The sequence below is a fragment of the Leptodactylus fuscus genome, chromosome 11 (genome assembly GCF_031893055.1).
Source record: "Leptodactylus fuscus isolate aLepFus1 chromosome 11, aLepFus1.hap2, whole genome shotgun sequence".
NCBI lineage: Eukaryota > Metazoa > Chordata > Amphibia > Anura > Leptodactylidae > Leptodactylus > Leptodactylus fuscus.
The window spans coordinates 85,155,674-85,182,846 of NC_134275.1; the positions used below are offsets into that span (position 1 = coordinate 85,155,674).

The 27,173-nt window shown below is 44.4% G+C and overlaps 1 protein-coding gene across 1 annotated transcript; it reads left to right on the forward strand.

Annotated features, from left to right (window-relative positions):
• The first annotated feature begins 1,436 nt into the window (after positions 1 to 1,436).
• Positions 1,437 to 26,927, forward strand: RASGRP4 (RAS guanyl releasing protein 4). The gene is made up of 16 exons (XM_075260494.1): positions 1,437 to 1,548; positions 3,954 to 4,165; positions 5,084 to 5,189; positions 5,285 to 5,338; positions 7,827 to 7,961; positions 9,508 to 9,655; positions 12,019 to 12,192; positions 13,424 to 13,540; positions 18,786 to 19,061; positions 20,279 to 20,359; positions 20,811 to 20,918; positions 23,495 to 23,604; positions 24,378 to 24,513; positions 25,589 to 25,625; positions 26,253 to 26,440; positions 26,718 to 26,927. Exons 1-16 carry the CDS (start codon positions 1,526 to 1,528, stop codon positions 26,922 to 26,924), a joined length of 2,112 nt encoding a protein of 703 aa, XP_075116595.1. The 5' UTR covers positions 1,437 to 1,525; the 3' UTR covers positions 26,925 to 26,927.
• The last annotated feature ends 246 nt before the right edge of the window (positions 26,928 to 27,173 follow it).

A 27,173-nucleotide genomic window follows, 5' to 3' on the forward strand; every position in this document is an offset into this window, starting at 1 on the left:
TACTTTACAAAATAAGCTAGCGTTTACTCAGTGTGAATGCACCCTTATATCGCACACCTGTGACTCTTCAGGGATTACATCTCCTTACAAGCTGCAGTAATATTGCGATATAATCTCCTATATACACTTACTAGGTGGCGATATAACCCCTACAGAGAGCATCCATAATAACATACATATAATACAGTGTGAAACGGCTGATAACAGAGGGAAATAGCGGCATCACAAGCCATTGACATAGAGTCACAGTTATACCAGGGGGGTATTCACAGACAGGTTTTGTAAGGACCCCCTTATACGCCAGACCTAGAGGACTATACACACCCTACACCCTGGCATTTACCCCTACAGGCCACACCTTGTTAATACCAGACGTCGGGTCAGTCTTTGCAAATCTCCCCCATTGCCAGAACACTCACCTATTACCTGAACCAAACAATTGGGCTGCATTGAATGCTGGGAGATGTCCTCTGACCCCTCTAAGTAGGGAGCAAGAACTGGGCTGGATCCCTGCGGTAATACTGGGAGAATCTGCAGCCAGGTCAGGAGAGTCACAGCCACAAGTTATAGGCTCGGGGTAGAGGACAACTGACCCCGAGTGCGCTGCGATCTGGCGGATTGTGACCCCACTCACTCACTCATATTAGTTAAGGGGTCGCAGGGCCACATGCCGCACAATTGGGAGTTGAGGCCGCGTAGTTGCCCCATACTCCCGAGCGAAAGGATCTGCAAGAAATTTTCATGATAATTTCCTATAATCTGGTGGACGTGGCAGCGGATTGTCGGGACTATCGGAACCTAATAGGAGGCCTTTGGTCTCCATAGGGTCAATGGAGGCCTGTAGCTTTCAATTTTATGGATGGACACCTAATGCAAGTGTGAACCCAGTCTTAGCGAGACAGTCTGAATATACACCAGATTTATCACCGTGACTGATACTGGAGGATGACTCTGGACAAACTGTACACTGTCTTAACCTGGCTCTGTAAGACTATACCACACAATTTGCACCGTCCTCCGAGTCCTGTGCAGCAGGAACCCAGGATTTCAAGGCACCAGTCAAAATGTGTTGAGATCTTCTTCCACCTACCCAAAAATTAGGAGGACTGAATGGAGTGCGTGTAGGCAAATCATCATGAGACCACATAAAGAAGCAGTAGACCGCGTCCACGACTATAGTCTCTATTTGAGGGTACAACAGCTGGAGAACCCCAAGATGTCTTGACCTGTAGCAGCCTGTTCAGGATAGGGTTAAAGGCTCTAGACGCGAGCTATGTGTTGTGTTTCGTAAGTCTATGGTTAATCGTGGTATGAAAGCTCGCTGAATCCTCGCCTCGTAACATTGACACACTTACACAGTTCCTCTTTGTCAGACTGCATTACTGACAAGACACTCCCCTGTCAGAGACCGTCCCATCCCTTCTGTGTAATGACTTGGGGGTCCGAAGAGCAAGAACTCTAAGCAAAGACACCTCCAGACCCCAAGCAGTGGCCCCACCATTCATCCTCACAGCCTTCCATCAACATGAATCGCAAGGACAGCAAAAGGTGAGGAGATTGTGTTTCCATTTGTGGTGAGACTCCTGGAGATGTAGACTCCCAGTCTTGGCTTCTCCAGGAGATCACGCACCTTCATGGATGTGAACCTTTAGCATGTTGTTCAGGGCTCACATTTGTAGATTTTTAAGGACCGTGAGAAACCCACCAACCCCAACTGACGGAGACCTCAGTTCCTGATTTAGTGCGATTTCTGCTTTTTTGGTGCAGAGTGCATTGTGCTGGGGGATGGATTGTGATAGACAAGGGCAGGAGGCCATAGGTACGGACAGAACCCACCGGGTCAGAGGCTTAGTGGACTGGGGATAGTGGAAATGGAAAGGTAGGAAAAGGTAGGAGAGCTTGGGAAAAAGCTTAGGATGGTCCTCTAATCCTCTACTGCATGAGTATTTGTATGGACCTTCTACAGCGATACACAGATGCCCCATGGATCTATGTTACAGAATGAAAACCTCTCCATAATATGACCTGGATGTATTTATTAGTTAAAATGCCCCATAAAGTCCTTAGAGGGTCCAGGGATTAGCTCCAAAGAGTTGTGTCCTCCTGGACCACCTGGAGCTCGCTGTGACAGAGTCTCCTGGCAAATGATCTTCTCCATTCTTAGGTGGTTACGGGTTTGTTTCTTTCTGAACCTCTTTGGATTTGTTGTAGCTGGTCCTATTATTTTTTCAGAACTGGGAACCATCAAGGGAATCCTCTGGTGGTTCAGTCTGACATGCCAAAGTTCTACCAGCTTTGGCCTATAGATGACTCTTTCCATCCCATGTGGTATATTGATAGGCTATACCATAAATGTATGATCTGTAAGGGACATCAACGCTGATCCTAAAAATGTAGGTCTTGGGTCTCGTGTTTATAGAGGAAAGTCAGCCATGAATATGAGTTAGTCTCCACTATGCTCTGTGGAAAATATGGAAGTAGTCGAGTTGTTTGCCAAGGGACTGGCCCACAAGAGTACCAGAGGATCTTCCAGTGGGTCCAGGATTTAACACAATGGTCCTGCAGAAGACACCCAACTTTGAAGAGTACTATGGTTTATTTCCTAAGGGTTGTTAAAGGGTGGGTCTCCAGGTGGCACAGCCAAGGAAACTCAGCCTGACACTGCAAGGTTCAGAACCTCCGATCTTCTTATCATTGATGTCCAAATGGAGGTTCTCCAACATCTATAGCACCACTGCCATAAATGTGTTTGGAAGGGTAGCCTAGTTTGATGGATGCACAGGTACTTGGCTTGTGGTAGAGGAATATATTGACATCTTTAGCCCTATGCATCAGCCAAGGGGCAGAAATTGCAACTGAACCCAGCCCTGGTGCTTAATGCCATGAGCCACATCAGGACATCACTGGCGTTATAGATGGCAACGTGGTAGTTGGGGGTCGTAGGACAAATTGTGCTTTGGGGCCTACGTGCTGCTAGTTACTGCAAGATGTATAAAAAAGCAAAACACGGGGGCAGATAAACTAATACAAATGCAATAGAACCCTGACGAATATGCAAAACTGACCACCCAAAAATGTGGCAAAATCCTGGAGAATTTGACAAAATTTGGTTGGAAGGTAAATCAATGGACGCGTCTCTGGAAAATCAGGTGCAGTTTAAGAATGTCTAGTCTAAATTTCCACTTTCTAAAACTTATTAGTATATCTGCCCCATGGTGTTTTCTTAAAAGGGTTCCCAACTTTTTAAAAGAGCCCCTTAAAACAAAGGAGATTACAAAAAAATTCTACTGTTAGCAATGAGACGTTCAGCAATTATGTATGAGAAAACATGGTAGTAAGTGTTCACTTTCCCTGCAGCGCCACCACAGGAGAGAGAGAAGTATTACACAGTGTCCATTCAGATTTATAGGTTGTCTGTATAATGCAGGATCGGGGAGGTCCTCCAGACACTCATTGCAAGTGCTGTCCACTCTGGCCAAGAAATGAGGGACAGGGACCCCCCTCTATAAACTCAGATTTATCCTATAGGGTATATAAATCTGCCCTATGGAGGTGCCCTACAACATTAATATCATTAGAGGGGCAACCCAATATCAGGTCAGGGAGTGACCCACTATATCACTTTAAGGACCCATGCACACAACCGAGTGTACATCCAATTTGGGGGACAAGTTTATAACGAAACGTAGTCAGGACGACACTCAGAGTTCATTCCATGATGCATTCACTTCTATTGGGCTTCCGGGTCCATTCCGTCCCGACAACACGGATGAATATTGATCAGGCCCTATGCTGCTCTGTGGCCACCAAGTCACCGACACAAGTCCAAGAAAGATCCTCAAAAATTCAGACTCTTCTGCCTTGTCTTGCTAGAAGTGGCCTCTCTTATGTGACTAATGGACACCTACTGAAGTGTCAAAAAAATTAAGTTTCAGGGTTTGTGATGTTCACAGGAAATCTCGCCTGGAGTCTACGAGTCAAACTGTTATCAGTAATGGAGTCGTTGTACCGGTTAAAAGTCGGCATAGTCATGGTCGGAGGAGGAGAAGGATGACGTGTCCAAGCCCTGCCGAGATCAACAAGGCTCTTGGCTCTGTTACACTGGAACAACTGGGAAAGAGCTGCAGTCTGGAAGAACTGATGGAGAAATGTATACAGTCCTTCGGTAAGTAAAACTGTCCTTATTATCCGAAACGGTCTCGTCTGAGGAGCCAAGGAACCTTAAATAATTGCAGGTGCCTCAAGTTGGCCGTATCCATCAGAGCAAAATCTACCGGTCAACTGGCTGTCCAGCCAACGTTCCCAAGAACATAGAAATATATTCAAGATCCAATTGTCTCGCCTCAGATTGGTGGGAAATTCTGGATTCGATGCCAATATTGTAGAAGATTAGTGTCCCTTACTAGGTGGCGGTCCAAGGATCGAGACCTCAGCCGTAATACAAAACCAAGTAATATTTGTATCATATGTGGTGGTATTATTTGGTTGGTTTATGACAGTATTATCTTGATACTTTGTTTCCATCTGGCCTTAAGTAAAGAGCGATTGGCTTATACTAGGTTCACACTAGCACTGGGGTGTCCGTTGTTCTGGTCTGTTAGAGGACCAGAACAGCAGACACCAATGGAGACTCATGGACCCCATTGACTATAATTGGGGCAATGGGGTGTCCCATATTTTAACCAAAAAAATTTGGAAAAATTCCATCTCTTGAGTCTCAATGCACAATGCAGCTATGTTTTATGCAAGCAGACCTAAATCTAGCCGCTATTGATGCTGGGCTGAGATTTATGCAGATTAGTGTAACACATGACGTGTCTGAAGCTTTTGGTTGGATCTAAAGGCATAGGAGAAATGTATTATGACTGAAGGTTTCTCCAGAAAGTCGATCCTTCCTTCTTCCCCCGACATCTGCCATCATAGAGTTGGAATTTCTTCATACACATTAGATGGTCGGCCCATCCTGGAAAAACATGTACAGTGGCCATCGCCAATCTCCATGCTTGATAGCAGATAAGACAGAATGGACAATGAGGATTGTGTCAGCGTCACTAATGTCACTTGTTTTATTTGGTTTGACAAGATGTGGATGGGAAGCTCTGGAGGAATGAAGACACCATCCATATGATCCTGGTCATGCATAGCTGGGTGGTGCCATCTGCTGAATTTGCACAGAAGCTTCTTCAACTATATCCTTACCTGTCTTGTGATACAATCTAAGATGTTTTTAGAATTTATTATTACGCCCAATATCTCATTGTTTAGACCCTTAACCAACAACTACTTACAGGGAAGCCGCTCAAAACCACAGAAAAATGCAGATCTGCCATTTCCTCAGGTAAAAAATGTTACCTTCTTTGCCCCATTTGTCTTACCCCAGATAACATGGTATGTCCCCCTACTGCAAGACCAGCATATCACCCCAGTCCTGCAGATAGATAGGTTACTGTCACCAGAACCAGCATATCACCCCAGCCCTGCAGATAGATAGGTTACTGTCACCAGAACCAGCATATCACCCCAGCCCTGCAGATAGATAGGTTACTGTCACCAGAACCAGCATATCACCCCAGCCCTGCAGATAGATAGGTTACTGTCACCAGAACCAGCATATCACCCCAGCCCTGCAGATAGATAGGTTACTGTCACCAGAACCAGCATATCACCCCAGCCCTGCAGATAGATAGGTTACTGTCACCAGAACCAGCATATCACCCCAGCCCTGCAGATAGATAGGTTACTGTCACCAGAACCAGCATATCACCCCAGTCCTGCAGATAGATAGGTTACTGTCACCAGAACCAGCATATCACCCCAGCCCTGCAGATAGATAGGTTACTGTCACCAGAACCAGCATATCACCCCAGCCCTGCAGATAGATAGGTTACTGTCACCAGAACCAGTATATCACCCCAGCCCTGCAGATAGATAGGTTACTGTCACCAGAACCAGCATATCACCCCAGCCCTGCAGATAGATAGGTTACTGTCACCAGAACCAGCATATCACCCCAGTCCTGCAGATAGATAGGTTACTGTCACCAGAACCAGCATATCACCCCAGCCCTGCAGATAGATAGGTTACTGTCACCAGACCCAGCATATCACCCCAGTCCTGCAGATAGATAGGTTACTGTCACCAGACCCAGCATATCACCCCAGCCCTGCAGATAGATAGGTTACTGTCACCAGACCCAGCATATCACCCCAGCCCTGCAGATAGATAGGTTACTGTCACCAGACCCAGCATATCACCCCAGCCCTGCAGATAGATAGGTTACTGTCACCAGAACCAGTATATCACCCCAGCCCTGCAGATAGATAGGTTACTGTCACCAGACCCAGCATATCACCCCAGCCCTGCAGATAGATAGGTTACTGTCACCAGAACCAGTATATCACCCCAGCCCTGCAGATAGATAGGTTACTGTCACCAGAACCAGCATATCCCCCCAGCCCTGCAGATAGATAGGTTACTGTCACCAGAACCAGCATATCACCCCAGCCCTGCAGATAGATAGGTTACTGTCACCAGAACCAGCATATCACCCCAGCCCTGCAGATAGATAGGTTACTGTCACCAGAACCAGCATATCACCCCAGCCCTGCAGATAGATAGGTTACTGTCACCAGAACCAGCATATCCCCCCAGTCCTGCAGATAGATAGGTTACTGTCACCAGAACCAGCATATCACCCCAGCCCTGCAGATAGATAGGTTACTGTCACCAGAACCAGCATATCACCCCAGCCCTGCAGATAGATAGGTTACTGTCACCAGAACCAGCATATCACCCCAGCCCTGCAGATAGATAAGTTACTGTCACCAGAACCAGCATATTACCCCAGCCCTGCAGATAGATAGGTTACTGTCACCAGAACCAGTATATCACCCCAGCCCTGCAGATAGATAGGTTACTGTCACCAGAACCAGTATATCACCCCAGCCCTGCAGATAGATAGGTTACTGTCACCAGAACCAGCATATCACCCCAGCCCTGCAGATAGATAGGTTGGTGTCACCAGAACCAGCATATCACCCCAACCCTGCAGATAGATAGGTTACTGTCACCAGAACCAGCATATCACCCCAGCCCCGCAGATAGAGAGGTTACTGTCACCGAAACCTGCATATCACCCCAGCCCTGCAGATAGATAGGTTAGTGTCACCAGAACCAGCATATCACCCCAGCCCTGCAGATAGATAGGTTACTGTCACCAGAACCAGCATATCACCCCAGTCCTGCAGATAGATAGGTTACTGTCACCAGACCCAGAATATCACCCCAGCCCTGCAGATAGATAGGTTACTGTCACCAGACCCAGCATATCACCCCAGCCCTGCAGATAGATAGGTTACTGTCACCAGACCCAGCATATCACCCCAGCCCTGCAGATAGATAGGTTACTGTCACCAGACCCAGCATATCACCCCAGTCCTGCAGATAGATATGTTACTGTCACCAGAACCAGCATATCGCCCCAGCCCTGCAGATAGATAGGTTACTGTCACCAGAACCAGCATATCACCCCAGCCCTGCAGATAGATAGGTTACTGTCACCTGAATCAGACAGTGCTTTCTCCTTGAGAATCACTGGTTTTTGTCAATATGCAAATTAACCCTTTGGATCCAAGGATGTTGGCATTGCTCAAAAAAAGTCAGCCTCCAACCAGTCCATACCTCCATGTGCCCCTCCCTCCTTCCTTACAGCCTCATTTGATGCTTGCTTTTATGACAGGCTCCCTTTCAATAATGTCACCTTTTGGCCCCTTACATAACCTCTGTAATGGTTGATAGATCTGACCTCAGTCCTCTCTTATCTCTAGGTTCTGGGTGAATCAATATCCTGAGGTGTTTCGACTGGACAATGAACTAGAAGAGCTGATGGGTGATTTCTGGGAAGTGGTAAAGGACAGAAGAAGGACAAGTGATCACCGACAAAGTATTGACAGCTCATGCTTGTAAGAACACAGAAATGCCTTATAGCTCCGGGGCCCAATACATAATCCACGACAGGGCCCCTCACCTAACATGTGACGTTTACAATACTGGCGGTTTCTTATGTGGTCTATGTGCTGCCTAAGGACTCAGAGACAAGGCGCTACCTCTGCACTCCCTGTATTATTTGAAGAAAAACAATCTTTCCCAAACATCTGAGCTTATTCACTTGTTATTATGGGTCTTTATATGACAAAGATAACTGATAATGATAACTCTCTAAATCCCCTGCAATGGTAAAGAGTCAGATGGGTTCTGGGAAATAAAAACCCCGGCTAAGCTTTATTACTAATAATCCTGTTTATTACTTTGGTGGAGGGCAGCTGGGGAGGCTGAAGCTCTCGCTTCTCTGTCTTCCCTGAAGCTGTTCCAACACCAACTCTTGTCACCGTCTCTGCTGTACTCAGGCTGCAGGTCCATTGAGGGAAGTGGAGTCGGCCATATGACTGGTAGTCGGAGCGTCAGCAGGGGAGACAGAGGAACAAGAGTTCAGGCCTCCCCCGCTGCCTTCCACCAAGGTCTCCGTAGAACCAAGGGAATGCACTGTGGCAAACTTTATTACTCCTAAGGTACCACCTTGTCTAAAAGTTGACAGTGATGGACTATTGTTAGCACAGGTCATCAATATCAGATTGATCAGGGTCCAACACCCAGCACCCCCACCGATTAGCTACTTGGGGCCTAAAGCAACTATTGCAGCTCAATTCCTAATCAAATGAGTGGGAACTGAACTGTAATAGTATAACACAGCCACTAGACAGTGTACAGAGCCCTCTGCTTGTGCCTCTGTATGCTATGTCCTAAACAACTGACTGGGGAGGGTCCTGGGCGTTGCACCCCCATGATCAGATACTCATTACATATGCTAAGGATAAGCCATCAATATCAACGCTTAGAAAACTCCAGTAAATGCCAAAATTGTGGCTGCTTACAGTCTGCATTGGCCTCTACGGGTGTGGATTGTGGGATTCCAAGATTCCCTTTTTTTTAATGTAAACATACATAGGAAATTTTTTGCAACAATTATAAAAATTTCTTTAAATAATTTCACCATAGAATTGTAGAAGATAAAGGCCAGAGGCCGAGGGGTCTGCAGGTCCTTTCAGGTTCTTCGGATAGGTGTTACTGTGTAACTTCCGGGATGAGCGATTGGTCTTACCCTACAAAAATTTGACTTACATCATTCCAGAGAAGATGCCAATGTTTCTTCTTCAGGGATAATAGTTCAATGGAGTCAAAAAAGCAAAAGTTTTATATGATAAAAGTTTCACATTTTTGCACTTTTTGGCACTTTTTGCACTCCATGCAGAACTTTTCCAAAAAGGAGATCCGTCAGGACCAGGTTTAGTGGGTGGAGGAGATATCGATGGTCTCCAAAAGTTGAAGATTTACAATAACTTGCACTAGAAACTGGTGTAAATTAGAGCTGAAATCTGGCGCAAGAGGAGGTAGGACATGGACAATCTGGCCCAATACTCACCATTCTTCTTACCTCTTTGTCAGTGACAGTTGTGACCAAGAAGTCACTAAGCCATTTCCAGAGTCCCCCAGCTTCAACAAGAAGAGGAAAGTCTCGCTCCTTTTCGATCACCTGGAGCCCTCAGAACTTGCAGATCATCTCAGCTTCCTGGAATTTAAATGTTTCTGCAGGATTTCGGTAAAAAAAAATTACATTTTTCCTCGAAACTTCTGAAATGCTTGTTACACTTCCCACAGTTTCTTCTACTGGGATAAAACCTGAAACAAAGAAATAAATATTAGATGAAACGTATAGAAATTTAGAATTCTCAGGTTACGTCACTTAAAGTGAATCTTCAGTTATATAAAACTCCTCATACATGGACAGGACAAGTGAATATAAGAAACTTTGTAATATATCGTATTAAAGAAAAATGCTACTTTCTCCATTTATCAGGTTGCTTTTTCCACTCATCTCTCCTCCCCCCCCCCCCTCCATGGATACATGAGTTACTTCTAACAAAGAAGTCTACAGAGTAGTGACTCCATAGACTTCTATCCATTCTATGATTTGTATGAGTCATAACAGACTCAGTAAAGGAAGGGAAGAAGAGCAATATAATACAGTCCTATGAAAAAGTTTGGGCACCCCTATTAATCTTAATCATTTTTAGTTCTAAATATTTTGGTATTTGCAACAGCCATTTCAGTTTGATATATCTAATAACTGATGGACACAGTAATATTTCAGGATTGAAATGAGGTTTATTGTACTAACAGAAAATGCGCAATATGCATTAAACCAAAATTTGACTGGTGCAAAAATATGGGCACCTCAACAGAAAAGTGACATTAATATTTAGTAGATCCTCCTTTTGCAAAGATAACAGCCTCTAGTCGCTTCCTGTAGCTTTTAATCAGTTCCTGGATCCTGGATGAAGGTATTTTGGACCATTTCTTTCTACAAAACAATTCAAGTTCAGTTAAGTTTGATGGTCGCCGAACATGGACAGCCCGCTCTCAAATGATCTGAAAACAAAGATTGTTCAACATAGTTGTTCAGGGGAAAGATACAAAACGTTGTCTCAGAGATTTAACCTGTCAGTTTCCACTGTGAGGAACATAGTAAGGACATGGAAGAGCACAGGGACAGTTCTTGTTAAGCCCAGAAGTGGCAGGCCAAGAAAAATATCAGAAAGGCAGAGAAGAAGAATGGTGAGAACAGTCAAGGACAATCCACAGACACCTCCAAAGAGCTGCAGCATCATCTTGCTGCAGATGGTGTCACTGTGCATCGGTCAACTATACAGCGCACTTTGCACAAATAGAAGCTGTATGGGAGAGTGATGAGAAAGAAGCCGTTTCTGCACGTACGCCACAAACAGAGTTGCCTGAGGTATGAAAAAGCACATTTGGACAAGGCAGCTTCATTTTGGAAACAAAGATTGAGTTGTTTGGTTATAAAAAAAGGCGTTATGCATGGCGTCCAAAAAGAAACAGCATTCCAAGAAAAACACATGCTACCCACTGTAAGATTTGGTGGAGGTTCCATCATGCTTTGGGGCTGTGTGGCCAATGCCGGCATCGGGAATCTTGTTAAAGTTGAGGGTCGCATGGATTCCACTCAGTATCAGCAGATTCTTGAGAATAATGTTCAAGAATCAGTGACGAAGTTGAAGTTACGCCGGGGATGGATATTTCAGCAAGACAATGATCCAAAACACCGAAGCTCCAAATCCTCAGGCATTCATGCAGAGGAACAATTACAATGTTCTGGAATGGCCACCCAGTCCCCAGACCTGAATATCATTGAACATCTGTGGGATGATTTGAAGCGGGCTGTCCATGCTCGGCGACCATCTAACTTAACTGAACTTGAATTGTTTGTCCAAAATACCTTTATCCAGGATCCAGGAACTGATTAAAAGCTACAGGAAGCGACTAGAGGCTGTTATCTTTGCAAAAGGAGGATCTACTAAATATTAATGTCACTTTTCTGTTGAGGTGCCCATACTTTTGCACCGGTCAAATTTTGGTTTAATGCATATTGCACATTTTCTGTTAGTACAATAAACCTCATTTCAATCCTGAAATATTACTGTGTCCATCAGTTATTAGATATATCAAACTGAAATGGCTGTTATAAACACCAAAATATTTAGAACTAAAAATGATTAAGATTAATAGGGGTGCCCAAACTTTTTCATAGGACTGTAAATAGAGAAAGAAGCATTAGCCTTCAACAAGATATATTACAAAGTTCTTATATCCAGATGTCCTGTTTGTTTTTGTGTCTAATCTGTATGAGGTATAGGGGATCGGGCATGTTTGTTTTCCCCATTTGTTGAAGTCCAGTATGGACACAAGAGCCTGGCAGCCAATTATTCCCCTCTCCTTATTGAAAACACTTGCATGTCTGGCCTAGTCAGGAGAGCAGGTATGTATATGGAGGAGTCACAAGGAATAGCTGGGCTTGAGCCGGGTATGCATGTGTACGGGCAGCTTTGTCTGACTTTGTGTGGTCATCTGGTCCATCTTTACTCATCCTGTTGTCTTCTTCAGCATTTAGACTATCAGAGATATACATTACAAAGTTCTCTAAGGGAAATTCCTCGACTGGAGAGATCCGTCAACTTGTGCAACAGTATTTCACAATGGGTCCAACTCATGATCCTCAACCGTCCTTCTCCACAGCAGAGGGCCGAAGTGTTTACCAAGTTCATTCAGGTGACACAGGTGAGTCCATCTTCTTTACACTTCAGTTGTCCCATTGGACATGAGATATGACTGCCAACAAAAACCTGACAATATCTGGTAACTGTGGCTCATGTGCCCTGCCAAGGTGAATAACTCTCAATGGTTGGTGGGGTTGAGGTTTGCCTTTGCCTTGGTCTTTAGTAGAATTGGATTACTTATAACCTACATGCGTAAAGAGGTCGATGGTTCCAAAGTCTCAGTTCTTGAAGTTACAAAGTTACAAAAATTTTGAGTAGTATTTCTTATGTATAGCTCTGGTTTAGTCTTGGTAACAGTTTGGTAAAATTGGCTGGAGGTCTATTGGGTTCTCTAAGAACATCCATAGACAGTCAGATGTCCTACCGACACTGATGGCCTGCAGAACATCAACCCAACCTGGATCCCCACAAGAATGGAGGTCACTCTATGAGTAGAAGGAAGGAGCATGTGCTCATACAAAGACCTTTCCTAGATGTGCAATGCTTTGGTAGTTCTAGTTCTATTCTCCTAAGAACTTCTCTTACATGATATTTCATCATCTGGTGCTTGGAATGACTGTGGCATCAGGTTGGAAATTCGGCCATATGTCATCACTTTGTATGATGGAAATCCACCTTGCAATAGACTAGGCTTCCATGATAGGTCATAGTTCTGTATATTGTAGGCGTGCCAATGATTTATTCATTTCACCACCTCCACCAGGTCTACTCTTCGCATCCTTCAACAGGTGTCACTCCATTGACTCGTATCTGAAACTAACAGAAGTTAATGCTCAGGAACGGTGGGGGCTTCCAATTGCTCAGGAATTATTGCAGTAACACCTACTGAAGGTTGCAAAGAGTTGGAGTTGGTGGAGGTGGTGAAAGGTCCACTGGTCCAAATGTCCACTTATAGAGCATATATTATGTGATTGTAATGGAAGGAAAAGATAAAGAGCTTCAGTCTCAGAACAAAAGCTGATCTTCCCAAACCCCCGATATCTATGTGTGCTGGGCTTGGCCGAGCATGCATGTTGTCTGAATGACATATAAGCTACTCCAGGCACTTCTGGTTTATCCAGTGCTGGGCATGCAAGATTTATCGTACCTGATCCTTCTGATCTCCATCAACATTACTCGGGACACCTCCATAAATATTCCATTGGATGGGGAAGTTTCCGATGGCAAGATGGAGAATGAGTCCAAGTCATCGGCTTCTGCAGTTCTGACTATTATTGGACTCTCTTTTGCAGAAACTCCGGAAACTACAGAACTTCAGCACCCTGATGGCGGTGATCGGAGGACTATGTCACAGCGCTATCTCCAGACTGAAGGAGACCCATAGTTACCTATCCCACGATGTGCTGAAAGTGAGTGAGAAAACACATCTGTGACTGTACAGGGTACAAGACAGGATTATCTGATCTCGGTAACCTCTGGTCAGGGGGAGGGTAGAAAGCAGAGGAGCCCGGTACAGGGACAATATAGGATGGGGCTGGTCATCAGTATCTGAACGCAGACCCACCAAATTTACATTGGTTCAATAGGGAGGCTTAAGTTCCGTCCCCAGGGCCAACCCTGAACTGCTCTGGGTTTCCCTTAAAGTGAACAGGACCACCCACCTTTGGCCAGGATTTTCCAAATTTGCCAGGATTAGGACAGTCCCAATAAAATCAGTATAGTTGACATCTATGTGACTGGTTGGGGTCTGCTACCTGGGTCCCTCACTGATCAGCTGAAGAGACTGCGCCACTCCAGCTTACACCACCTGCTATTTATTATTTGTCTAAACACAGTGCCATAGTTAGTTGTGGCAGTGCCCGGTACTGCAGCTCAATCCTAATGACTCGAGTGTGACCAGCTGAACTGCAGTACCAGATGCAGCCACAATGTAATGTAAGGCACTTATATACAGGAAAACAAGAGAGTGGAGGCCATAATGCTTACATTAACCTCATCAGTGTTATATTTTTGCTGCATTTGGCCAATTTCTGCGACTTCTTCACTGCCCTCCAAGCACAGCGCCGTACTCTGTATAGTGGCTTTGCTTGGTATTGCAGCTGAGCCCCATTCATTTGAATGGGACCGAGGTTTAGCATGGCCATGTGACCGTGGATATTATGTCACAGGCCTGAGAAGAGGAAGTGGAGCTCACACAAGTGCCACAAATTCTTCATACTGCTGATCGGCAAGGCCCCGGGTGTTGGATTTGATTGATTTAATAGCAATGCTCTATCCTAAGAATATGTTATCAGTACTGTAGTCCCGGAACATCCCTTTAAATGTGATATATATATTAATCTTGAAATCTTGCAATTCTTACAGTGACCGCTGAGCCTCACAATAGTCTAACACTTCCTGTTCTGTAGAGATCACTTCTCTGAAGACATCTCATTATCAGGACAGGCAGGGTTACAATGACAGAGAATTCCTATATACAGTCCTATGAAAAAGTTTGGGCACCCCTATTAATCTTAATCATTTTTAGTTCTAAATATTTTGGTGTTTGCAACAGCCATTTCAGTTTGATATATCTAATAACTGATGGACACAGTAATATTTCAGGATTGAAATGAGGTTTATTGTACTAACAGAAAATGCGCAATATGCATTAAACCAAAATTTGACCGGTGCAAAAATATGGGCACCTCAACAGAAAAGTGACATTAATATTTAGTAGATCCTCCTTTTGCAAAGATAACAGCCTCTAGTCGCTTCCTGTAGCTTTTAATCAGTTCCTGGATCCTGGATAAAGGTATTTTGGACCATTTCTTTCTACAAAACAATTCAAGTTCAGTTAAGTTTGATGGTCGCCGAGCATGGACAGCCCGCTCTCAAATGATCTGAAAACAAAGATTGTTCAACATAGTTGTTCAGGGGAAGGATACAAAAAGTTGTCTCAGAGATTTAACCTGTCAGTTTCCACTGTGAGGAACATAGTAAGGAAATGGAAGACCACAGGGACAGTTCTTGTTAAGCCCAGAAGTGGCAGGCCAAGAAAAATATCAGAAAGGCAGAGAAGAAGAATGGTGAGAACAGTCAAGGACAATCCACAGACACCTCCAAAGAGCTGCAGCATCATCTTGCTGCAGATGGTGTCACTGTGCATCGGTCAACTATACAGCGCACTTTGCACAAATAGAAGCTGTATGGGAGAGTGATGAGAAAGAAGCCGTTTCTGCACGTACGCCACAAATAGAGTCGCCTGAGGTATGAAAAAGCACATTTGGACAAGGCAGCTTCATTTTGGAAACAAAAATTGAGTTGTTTGGTTATAAAAAAAGGCGTTATGCATGGCGTCCAAAAAGAAACAGCATTCCAAGAAAAACACTTGCTACCCACTGTAAAATTTGGTGGAGGTTCCATCATGCTTTGGGGCTGTGTGGCCAATGCCGGCATCGGGAATCTTGTTAAAGTTGAGGGTCGCATGGATTCCACTCAGTATCAGCAGATTCTTGAGAATAATGTTCAAGAATCAGTGACGAAGTTGAAGTTACGCCGGGGATGGATATTTCAGCAAGACAATGATCCAAAACACCGCTCCAAATCCTCAGGCATTCATGCAGAGGAACAATTACAATGTTCTGGAATGGCCACCCAGTCCCCAGACCTGAATATCATTGAACATCTGTGGGATGATCTGAAGCGGGCTGTCCATGCTCGGCGACCATCTAACTTAACTGAACTTGAATTGTTTGTCCAAAATACCTTTATCCAGGATCCAGGAACTGATTAAAAGCTACAGGAAGCGACTAGAGGCTGTTATCTTTGCAAAAGGAGGATCTACTAAATATTAATGTCACTTTTCTGTTGAGGTGCCCATACTTTTGCACCGGTCAAATTTTGGTTTAATGCATATTGCACATTTTCTGTTAGTACAATAAACCTCATTTCAATCCTGAAATATTACTGTGTCCATCAGTTATTAGATATATCAAACTGAAATGGCTGCTGCAAATACCAAAATATTTAGAACTAAAAATGATTAAGATTAATAGGGGTGCCCAAACTTTTTCATAGGACTGTATATGTGTGAAGGTCACAGTTTGGTGCACATATAGGTGATATAATATGGATAGTAATTAACCCTTTAACGATCAAGGTCTCAGGCAGGAGAGTGTATTGAGGTTGATAACTTAAGAAAAGGTCGTGTTGGACAAAAAAATAGGGCAAATCTAGGTAGTATTTATAAGAACTATCCTTAAGAACTTAAGAAAAGGTCAGAATCAGTAAGAAGAAGTCACGGCCGTGAATATGTGTCAGGACAGGAGTTGCGTTCTTACTGAAACACATCGACATTTCTGAGACTCGGGGAGCCGTCACCATCACTCATTCTAAGAAACTCACCACAACGCCTTAGCACAAGAACACACAAAGGTGATTTCTACAAGACTTATTATTGGTTTAACCCTTCGTTCAGGCAACGTCATGTCAAGGAATTCGAAACAATCGCTGGTCGTTACTGAAATGAATGTTTTATATCACTGATAGAGATGAGCGAACACTGTTCGGATCAGCCGTTCCGAACAGCACGCTCCCATATGAATGGAAGCACCTGTGACGCTGACTTTGCCGGCAGCCAGTCGCCGTGCCAGGTGCTTCCATTCATTTCTATGGGAGCGTGCTGTTCGGAACGGCTGATCCGAACAGTGTTCGCTCATCTCTAATCACTTACCCTATCTTATAAGACGTAAGGCCAATGTCAGGGTGAGGCTTGTCAGCACATGGGATAAAGTCGCGCTTATGGGTTCAGTATGGAGGAAGGTGCCGAGCGGTCTGTGAAGGGGTTAAAACAAAAATAGTCTCGAGGAATTTTTGTAACAACCTGAAATCTTATTCACTGAGAATTTATAGGATATTTGACGTTAGTCCATGGTAAGTGCCGTCTTCCTAAATTTGAAGATACAACCGGTATCATTTCTATATCGCGCCATCTGGAGATGAGTACGGCGAAGACCCCACATTGGGAATATGTAGAATTTTTGGTAATGCAGAAATTTCAACCATTGAAACCGAGCCAACTAAGTGGTGAAGAGAGTTGATTCGAATAGTATTTGAAACATAGTTTCGAATACCTCGCTCCGATAGGAATGAATGGGAGCGGGCGAACAGCAAGGGGTTAAGCGCCGGCCGCTACCATTCATTCCTATGGAGCGAGGTATTCGAAACTAGAGTTTCGAATACTATTCGCTCATCTCTAGTGGTGATGGGTTACATTAGACCAAAAGTAGATTTTCAGACACTTTGGAAAATCTAAGTCTAACTGCAAACCTGCAATGGAAAGTGGAGCTCTCCTTTAACTTTCCAACATAGGTTACACTGGGCCGGATTTTGGAGAGGTGGAAGAGTGCCTAATTCTTCTCCAAATTCCATTGTGTGAACATAGCCTTAGGGAAAAGGATAACCAGCCATGATGTCCTTATTGTGGTCAGGTTGTCGTCTCATACATGTAGTGTCCTCCTGATAACCAGCCATGATGTCCTTATTGTGGTCAGGTTGTCGTCTCATACATGTAGTGTCCTCCTGATAACCAGCCATGATGTCCTTATTGTGGTCAGGTTATCTTCTCATACATGTAGTGTCCTCCTGATAACCAGCCATGATGTCCTTATTGTGGTCAGGTTATCTTCTCATACATGTAGTGTCCTCCTGATAACCAGCCATGATGTCCTTATTGTGGTCAGGTTATCTTCTCATACATGTAGTGTCTCCTCCTGATAACCAGCCATGATGTCCTTATTGTGGTCAGGTTATCTTCTCATACATGTAGTGTCCCTGCTGATAACCAGCCATGATGTCCTTATTGTGGTCGGGTTATCTTCTCATACATGTAGTGTCCTCCTGATAACCAGCCATGATGTCCTTATTGTGGTCAGGTTATCTTCTCATACATGTAGTGTCCTCCTGATAACCAGCCATGATGTCCTTATTGTGGTCAGGTTATCTTCTCATACATGTAGTGTCCTCCTGATAACCAGCCATGATGTCCTTATTGTGGTCAGGTTATCTTCTCATACATGTAGTGTCCTCCTGATAACCAGCCATGATGTCCTTATTGTGGTCGGGTTATCTTCTCATACATGTAGTGTCCCCTCCTGATAACCAGCCATGATGTCCTTATTGTGGTCGGGTTATCTTCTCATACATGTAGTGTCCTCCTGATAACCAGCCATGATGTCCTTATTGTGGTCAGGTTATCTTCTCATACATGTAGTGTCCTCCAGATAACCAGCCATGATGTCCTTATTGTGGTCGGGTCATCTTCTCATACATGTAGTGTCCTCCTGATAACCAGCCATGATGTCCTTATTGTGGTCAGGTTATCTTCTCATACATGTAGTGTCTCCTCCTGATATCCAGCCATGATGTCCTTATTGTGGTCAGGTTATCTTCTCATACATGTAGTGTCCTCCTGATAACCAGCCATGATGTCCTTATTGTGGTCAGGTTATCTTCTCATACATGTAGTGTCCTCTCCTGATAACCAGCCATGATGTCCTTATTGTGGTCGGGTTATCTTCTCATACATGTAGTGTCCTCCTGATAACCAGCCATGATGTCCTTGTTGTGGTCGGGTTTTTGTACTTATGGTTCCTCTCTTGTCTCTCCTCACAGACCCTCAGTGAGATGACGGAGCTCCTATCTTCGAGCAGTAACTACAGTACCTATCGGAGGGTATATAATGAATGTGGGGGCTTTAAAATTCCCATTCTTGGGGTGCAGCTAAAGGACTTGGTTTCACTTAATGAGGCCCTCCCCGATTATTTGGAAAATAAGAAAATCAATGTCAGCAAACTGCAGAGTCTCTACCAACATATCCTGGAGTTACGTCAGCTGCAGAAGGCCAGTCCGCCATTCAAAGCCAACAAGGACGTGATACTGCTGCTTACGGTGAGTAGGTCCCAAATGTTACCCCCCTGAGCGTGCTGTACTAATATACATAACCAGAAACAAGTAACTTAGACCGGGGTAGAGCTATAGGTGGTGCAGATATAGCAGTTGTATACAAGTCCTGTCACCTGAAGGGACCCAGAAGCCAATCTACCACGTAAGAAGACATATATGGCACGTAGTTGGTGTAGGATGGAAGTTGTCGCAGATATAGTGTAGGGGCTCACAAGCTTTAGTGAGGTTATTTTAGTGGATGTCCCAGAACCAACAATGATGACTTTCTTAAGCTATTCTATAAGATCTCCCATTGGCTCCATGTGAGAGTATTTTTGGTGGAAATGAGATGTTCCTCTTGTCTCACAACTCTTTGATGTCCTCCGATACAGAGGAATCAGAATTTGTGGATGCCATATGGTTGACACATCACTATAGATTGCACCTGGGTTGTGGAACTCATGGGTACATTGTATAGGTACTATTTTTGAAGGACCCCCTTACAAGATGGAAGAGACACAAGCATGTGCTAAACCAGGATGAGCCAACGACCAGATTAGGGAACAAAGAGAACTCAGAGTAAGAGCAAGATTATGTCGGAGATGTTGACGCCTATGGGAAAGATGGAGGTTAATGAAAAGACAAAGGGGAAACAAAATCTAAGTGTGTGGAGGAACATGTCCATTCATTTAAGGCATAGAAGAAGACCAGGTCATCCTGATGTTTGATGCCTACTGGTACGTAGCTGGTGAGGTTCTTGACGGAACATAAACCAGTGCTCTTCTGTTATGGGAGTCAATGGTCATAGAACCGTAAATGAGGAGAAAGTAATTAAAGACCTGATATCGCAGATGATACTAGATAAGATTATCTGGACAAGACATGGCCAAGTAGGTCAATAGTAAGCACACTGGGTAGGACAAGACGACGTGGTTTGGACTTGAGCTCAGGAACTCACAAGGAACCTCCATCCTCCAGTAACTTAGATCTATAACTCACATCACTCTGTGCCACGTGGATCTCAAGACCCTCTGAAGTTGTATCAGTACATCTCCACCTCACTAAGGTTACCTACCACTGCCTGACATGTTGCACCACTTTGTACATAGGACCACCACTCTAGAAGACCATTATAAGTGCAATTTTGCTGAAGTTTTACTGTTTACGGTCATTTCATATATTTTTCTGGCCAAATGTTTACAGGTTTAATCTTTTCTTTATAGTCATCACTGGACACGTTTTATACGGAAGATGAGATTTACTCCTTATCCTACACCCGGGAGCCCCGCAGTCCCAAATTAGTGGTAAGAATATTGCCGAATGCTGTGCTTGCAGCTTTAGTATTATGAGCTTGGTTACTTCGCTTGCCATATGGGCATTTAGTGGACCAAGACTAGTCTGTCTAGACAGTCACGACTAAGTTGTGTATGTTGGAAGAAATCTGGCTTCCTGGTATAGGGGTTCTTGTATGGTCTCTAGATCAGATGCACAGGATGGGCTGCACCAACTATAGCTGACAAAATGCAGGTGGGTTTTCATGGTCTTCACCATTCTACGTGAAAATCCAAAATTTGGTGTCTATTGAGCTTTTAAGATAATAGTGATGAGCGGCACCATGAAATCTTTGGAGTTCATTGACGTCTACTCTGTTACATCGGTGCTGACTCTAAACATTCCCTTAACATTATAACACTACAGCAGAAATAAGTTCATGACAAAAGGCTCTTCATATCTTGATTCTTCTTATCCCATTAGTCCACCACTCCAGTTAAACCACCAGAAGAGATTCCAGACTGGACCCCGGGAGAATCTTTACAACTGGATCCGGAGAGTCTCAGCCACAATGTAGAGCAGATGGTGAAGGTAAGCTTCCTCAGAAGTGATGGACTACAAGCTGACATAGGTGATAGATTGTCAAACATGGTCATTTCGGTGGGATGAGCCAGTCATACAACGGTGTGAAAGAGTCTTGAGTTTTCTCTGACGGCAGAAGTGGCAGGAAGAATCAGGGTATTGGATTTCAGTATGCCTAATACTTTGGTTCTGAGTTTTCTGACAATGGTTTACTCAAACCAACCAGCCATAGGTATATGGGAGAGGCTAGAAAAATAGCTGACATCTGGTTAGACTCAGTCCTACTTATTTAAGCCTATACAACATATCAGGTCAGTAACAATTTCTGCTAAATTTTGGACACCCCATAGAATGAAACAACTATCAAATGACAGCCGCTCCCGGCACAATATTCTTACCGATACGACTTTGTGTGGCTACTTGTCTACAATGGGTTACAGTAGACGTAGGGTCCATTCAATGAAGATGGGGGAGGAAGCAGCACCAGAGTAGGTTTATTTTACTTTACCGCTACTTAAGGACTCACAAAGGATGGATCATGCAGAAATGTCACATTGCATGGATGAGTAAACCACATGGCTAACTGAAATCCTTTGGACTGTTCTCTATATATTTTGGAGTCTGAATCAAGGGCTGGTTTGCTGATACCTTTACAAGTCTTGTATGTCCTGATATATAACTAAGACTTTGAAACCTGTCCTAGATGCTACATTCTAATCTGACCTAGGTGCCACGTTCTAACCTAATCTAGATGCCACGTTCTAATCTGATCTAGGTGCCACATTCTAACCTGGCTTAGATGCCACGTTCTAATCTGACCTAGATGCCACATTCTCACCTGACCTACATGCCTCATTCTCACCTGACCTAGGTGCCACGTTCTAACCTAATCTAGATGCCACGTTCTAATCTGACCTAGATGCCACATTCTCACCTGACCTACATGCCTCATTCTCACCTGACCTAGGTGCCACGTTCTAACCTAATCTAGATGCCACGTTCTAATCTGATCTAGGTGCCACATTCTCACCTGACCTACATGCCTCATTCTCACCTGACCTAGGTGCCACGTTCTAACCTGACCTAGATGCCACATTGTAATCCAACCTAGGTACCACATTCGAAGCCTGGCTTAGATGCTCCACAAAACCTTCCCGTAGACATGTCTATGTTTCAATGATTGATAGAGAACCACAGATCTGCTTTTCTGTATCCTGGGCGAGCCCCTCTGAGCTGTAGATGAGAAGATATACAGACATTAGTCACATATGTGTTAGCCATGTACTGAAATGACTCTGCTGGTTTAATATTCAGTCACTTTTCAGTAACACGAGTGATCGTCTACTTAATAAAACAAAAAGTAAAAAGTTACATTGTCCGGATTGTAAAATAATCCCAATGTGATCACGGTCCAGGAATATGAAGCAGTCCGACTCTAGACCAGAAAACTGTCATTTACATTGCAATTTTTTGTCAGGTTTGTATAATTTTAGTTTCACAATGAAGTCCTATCCAGCTGCAGTACCCCATGGTCACCACCGTCTAATGGGTAGGGGGCTTCTCGAATCTCCCGTGATGGCGGATATTGGGCAAAACAAGCTTTGGGCAGTTGAATGTCACGTCCAATGGGAAATCTCCTGTCACTAGAGGAGTCTGGTCACAGATGGGTCGCGTTCTGCATTCTTATGTACGTTGGCCGAGTATGCATGTGTATTGGGTGCTGGAAGCATAGGCCTATAGCTATGTAATCTATATGGTGGCAGATTTTTGCCAACCACCAGGGCCAGAATCAAACAAGTGGCGCTGCTCTAAACTTCTTCTGTAGAAGTGAATGAGATGAAACAAAAGGGCCAAACCACACCAGAACGCCCCTATTAGCTGTTATTCCAGTAACCCCCAACCCTTTTGGGATAGGACTTGCCCATATTTGCCAGAATTGCTAATGTTGCACACCTATGCACTAAGGTTACGCCATTCTATTCCCCAAAAATCTACACTGGGATTATCTACGGTCCTACGTGATATTCAGGTTCTGAGCGCCATTCGGCTCTTACCTATAAGTGGAACAAATAATTGACGCCGTCAGTCAGAGATCACGGACACACGTTCACTTCCTGACCACAACTTCCTGCTCAGCGTGTTAACCATTCCTGCCACTCACATGTGTTCGCACATACACTATACACGGGGCTGCAGCTATAGGGGTTACATGTTATGTATTAGCCATGTTGAATATTTCACACGTTGACGCATATCAACCAGATAATAAATTCTCATACATTATTCTATAAATTGTCTGTGAATACCGGGGAGTCGCATGCAAAATAATTTTACCTACATATAAAAATTTCTAAAAATCTGCCCATGCTGGTTACAGTAGTGCCATGAGTGACCAGGGGGCCATGTATTCTGACCAGGGTGAAGAGGTTGCTCTATAGGAGTACACAAAAATCCCCTATGAGCCCTGGTAATGTCCAAGCTGCGTTGTGTTTGTGCTAATGCCAAGATCATGGATGACCAGAAGTCACATTAGACTTCGTTGTATGGTTGTGTGCCCCAGCTAACCTCCACTTCTTCTCTTCTAGTCGGTTTTCCAGTTCTATGATCCCGATCAGCGAGGCTTCATATCCCGGGAAGACTTTGAAAAAGTGGTTTCCAGTCTGCCCTTCTCTTGTCACATTCTGGAAAAGGACAGGTGTGTATCGGGGCGCGGTTAAATGACTTAAAGGGACCCTTCACCACCTCCTCCTCTTTGCATCCTTCCATAGGTGTTGTTCCAATAATTCCGGGGCGATTGGAATTATTTCTCTAGCCCTCACTATTCCATCTCTGCATCCATTACACTCCCGACTGTCAAGTGGGTGGTCTACTCCAGCCTGGGACCGCCCCCCTGACACTAGAGAGCCTAGATGTGCAGAAACAAACAGTAATGACTGCTCAGGAACTGCAGGGGCTACAGAAAAAATCCCAACTATGCATCATAATCACTGCAGCGGCACCTATTGAAGGACGCAAAGAGCGGCAAGTGGCAAAAGATCCTCTTAAAGGGGTTTGCTCAAGATTGATTTAAGTGATTTGTTGTCTTGGTTACAAAGAGTGACTATTAACCTGTCAATTGATGTGAATGGACAATATGTACTGTAATACTTCATCTCCCCTGTGGTGGCGCTGCTGGGAAACTGAACGCCAGGATTCAAGACAGATCGCTGCTGACTGGTGTGAACACTTTGCTTGTGATCTCTCTATTATCGAGGGACCCTTGTAAGAAGGGGGTTATCTCTACAAGTAGGGGATTCCTTTATAAATTGAGGATATTAATAGATTTAGTAAACCGGATGACCCCTTTAAGTGTCATGTTCTGGTGACAACCTGTAGGTAAGAAACTAATATATAAGATCTAGTCCCTGAGCCGAGGAGCATTGTATGGCACTATCTATGTATATGACACATCTTGTAATGTCTTCCTAGAGAGGGCCCGGTCACCCATCAGGAGATGACGTCATATTTCATGAAAGCCAGTCAGGTCTGCTCGAGGCTGGGACTTCCTTTTTTGCAAAGTCTGGTGGAGATACGTCTGAAGGAAACCCCACTGTGTGCCAATTGTGTAAGAACCCTTCTTCTTATTACATGTATTTAGTAGTGGGGCCGCCTATTGTCTATATTGGTTATTTACCATCCTCTTAGGGGACTTAAACATGGAAAGACTTTCCTTAGGATACGTGTTCAATATGAGATTTCTGAGGCTTTGTTGTGCCTTTCTGTTCCAATGACATCATGTTCATCAGTCACATGCTACAGGTTCAGCTCAGTCCTATTCAAGTGAATGGGGCTGAGCTGCAATACCAAGCAGAGCCACTATACGGCGCTGTCCTCACCTGAACATTGAGGTGGTCTTTGGTGGTCCCGGGTGTCAGATCTGGTCTTGTATTGATGAGACGCCATCAGTATTCCAGATTTCTATTCTAATATTATTATTTGGTTTATAGACAAGTATTAGGTTTACAAACAAAACAACAAAGATTCTGGAAATCTAAAGCCACAACCACTATTGAATTATACGGCCCCAATGCAGAACCCGGCGCCTTTTCCCTTGTGTGCTTGGATTTTTCTTTGCATACACCCAATGTCTTAAGAGTCAGGATATGACGCGGCCTGTGGTTACATTTCTGCTGAAGTGACTAAGTCAGTATTGTCACAGCGACAGGGATGACAAACACTTGTGACACGCTATAGCGGCGTACTATGTACTGCCTCAGAGCAGTATACTCCTTGTAGGATATCCCTACGGGATCAGGAACGTGCCAGCAAACATTCACCTACTTTTTAAACCGAGTTTTTATGTTATAGATAATTTAGGAAGATTTATAATTTTGCATGTTCTAATTTATAGACAAGTATTGGGTTTCACTCTGGCCACTAAGCCTAATAATAGATCGACACTTACCAATTCTGTAGGTTTTGTTTTTGCAGCAGGATTACAATAGAAGATAACACCTGTATAGATAACACCACCGAGTCATCATGACATCACTACTGACAATAGATGATGTCACAGCTCATCTAATGGGAGTTAATGTGTCAGCCCCAGACTATTGGCTGTATATGACCAATAGGGTGACATATAGGTCTCCTTACTAGTTGCACCATTTCTGTAGCTGATTTCATCTCTTCTTTTGCAGATTTGGAGTGTGGCCAAGCAAGGCTACGTATCTGCAGGTAAGTCCGTTCTGTCACAATCACGTCATGCATATCAGGGGTAGGGAACATACGGCTCTCCAGCTGTTGCAAGACTACAACCCCCAGCATGCATACTCGCTCTGCTGTTCTTGGAACTCCCATGGAAGTGAATGGAGCATGCTGGGAGTTGTAGTTTCACAGCAGCTATAGAGCCGAAGGTTCCCTACTAGAGATGAGCGAACACTGTTCGGATCAGCCGATCCGAACAGCACGCTCCCATAGAAATGAATGGAAGCACCTGTGATGCCGGCCGGCTGCTGGCAGAGTCAGCGTGCCAGGTGCTTCCATTCATTTCTAAGGGAGCGTGCTGTTCGGATCGGCTGATCCGAACAGTGTTCGCTCATCTCTATTCCCTACCCCTGCATTAGAGGAAGGTTGGGTATTCCTGGAAGATCTGACATTTAGGTTGTCCAAGACCCTCCAATCTTCTTCATTCCAAAGAAAACCCATTTTAAGCAAATTAAGTTGAAATAGTGGGAGGTCCCAAATAGCGAAGATCCACAACGTCCCCCACTGAATAATGGCGTCATCAATAATGAAATGAGCCTTCTGCTCCAGATCTGGATTCTGACATCTTGGCTGGTTACTTTGCGGTTTCTTCTATAGGATTGCACAAGGAGGTCATCGAGAACTGGCCGACGAGTCAGAAAAGCGTGGAGAGAAGCGGTCAGGGACAAAAAGCGTATGAGCCGCAGGGGCCTGTAGCGGCAGATCCTGATCAGGTGAAATGTCAGTGTGGGGACGGCTGCAAGAGGTCGGACACTTTACTGAAGAAGCTAAAAGACCTGGAAGAGGTGAGGACATGATATGTAAGGAATAGTCAGCGAAATGCATCAGCCATAAGTTTAAAACCACCTGCTGCAGCAAAACGGCTCTGACCGGTCCGGACGTGAGCACTACAAAACCTGTGAAGGTGCCCTGTAGTATCTGGCGCCAAGAGAAAGCCCTATAAGATGTGAGGTGTGACCTGCATGGGCTTGAATTTTAATGTTATGGCTGATCTGTATACCGCCATCCCCTCTCGTGCCAAGTACAATGACTATCTTACATGTCCTTGGTATTTGGTTGCAGGAGAGGAATCATCTATTGATGGAGAACACGGGACTGCACTGCACCAACTCGCAGCTGGCGGCCGATAACGCCAACCTGCACAACCAACTAAGTGTATTACAAGACAAGGTGCAAGCACTGAGTAAGGACTCCAAGATGAAACCGGCGCTCACACAAATCCTTGAGACCCTGAAAGCGTTAAAAATACACAGTGAAAGCAACCCCTGACGAACACCGAATACGTCTTGTAAAACACTCTCCATAGACAGGACTGAACTACTTGTACAATGTGAGGACTCTTTCATACCTCCCAATGGTGGGCACGTTATGGCGACATGGATCCCTGCACGTCAGAGAGAGCTGGAATAGACGGCAGGAAAATAAAGTCAGCTAAAAGAATATGAACAATTTTATTTAAAGGGTTAAGAAAACTTAGCCCAAAATAAATCTGCGGAGAGCAGGTATAAGGAACGTCTC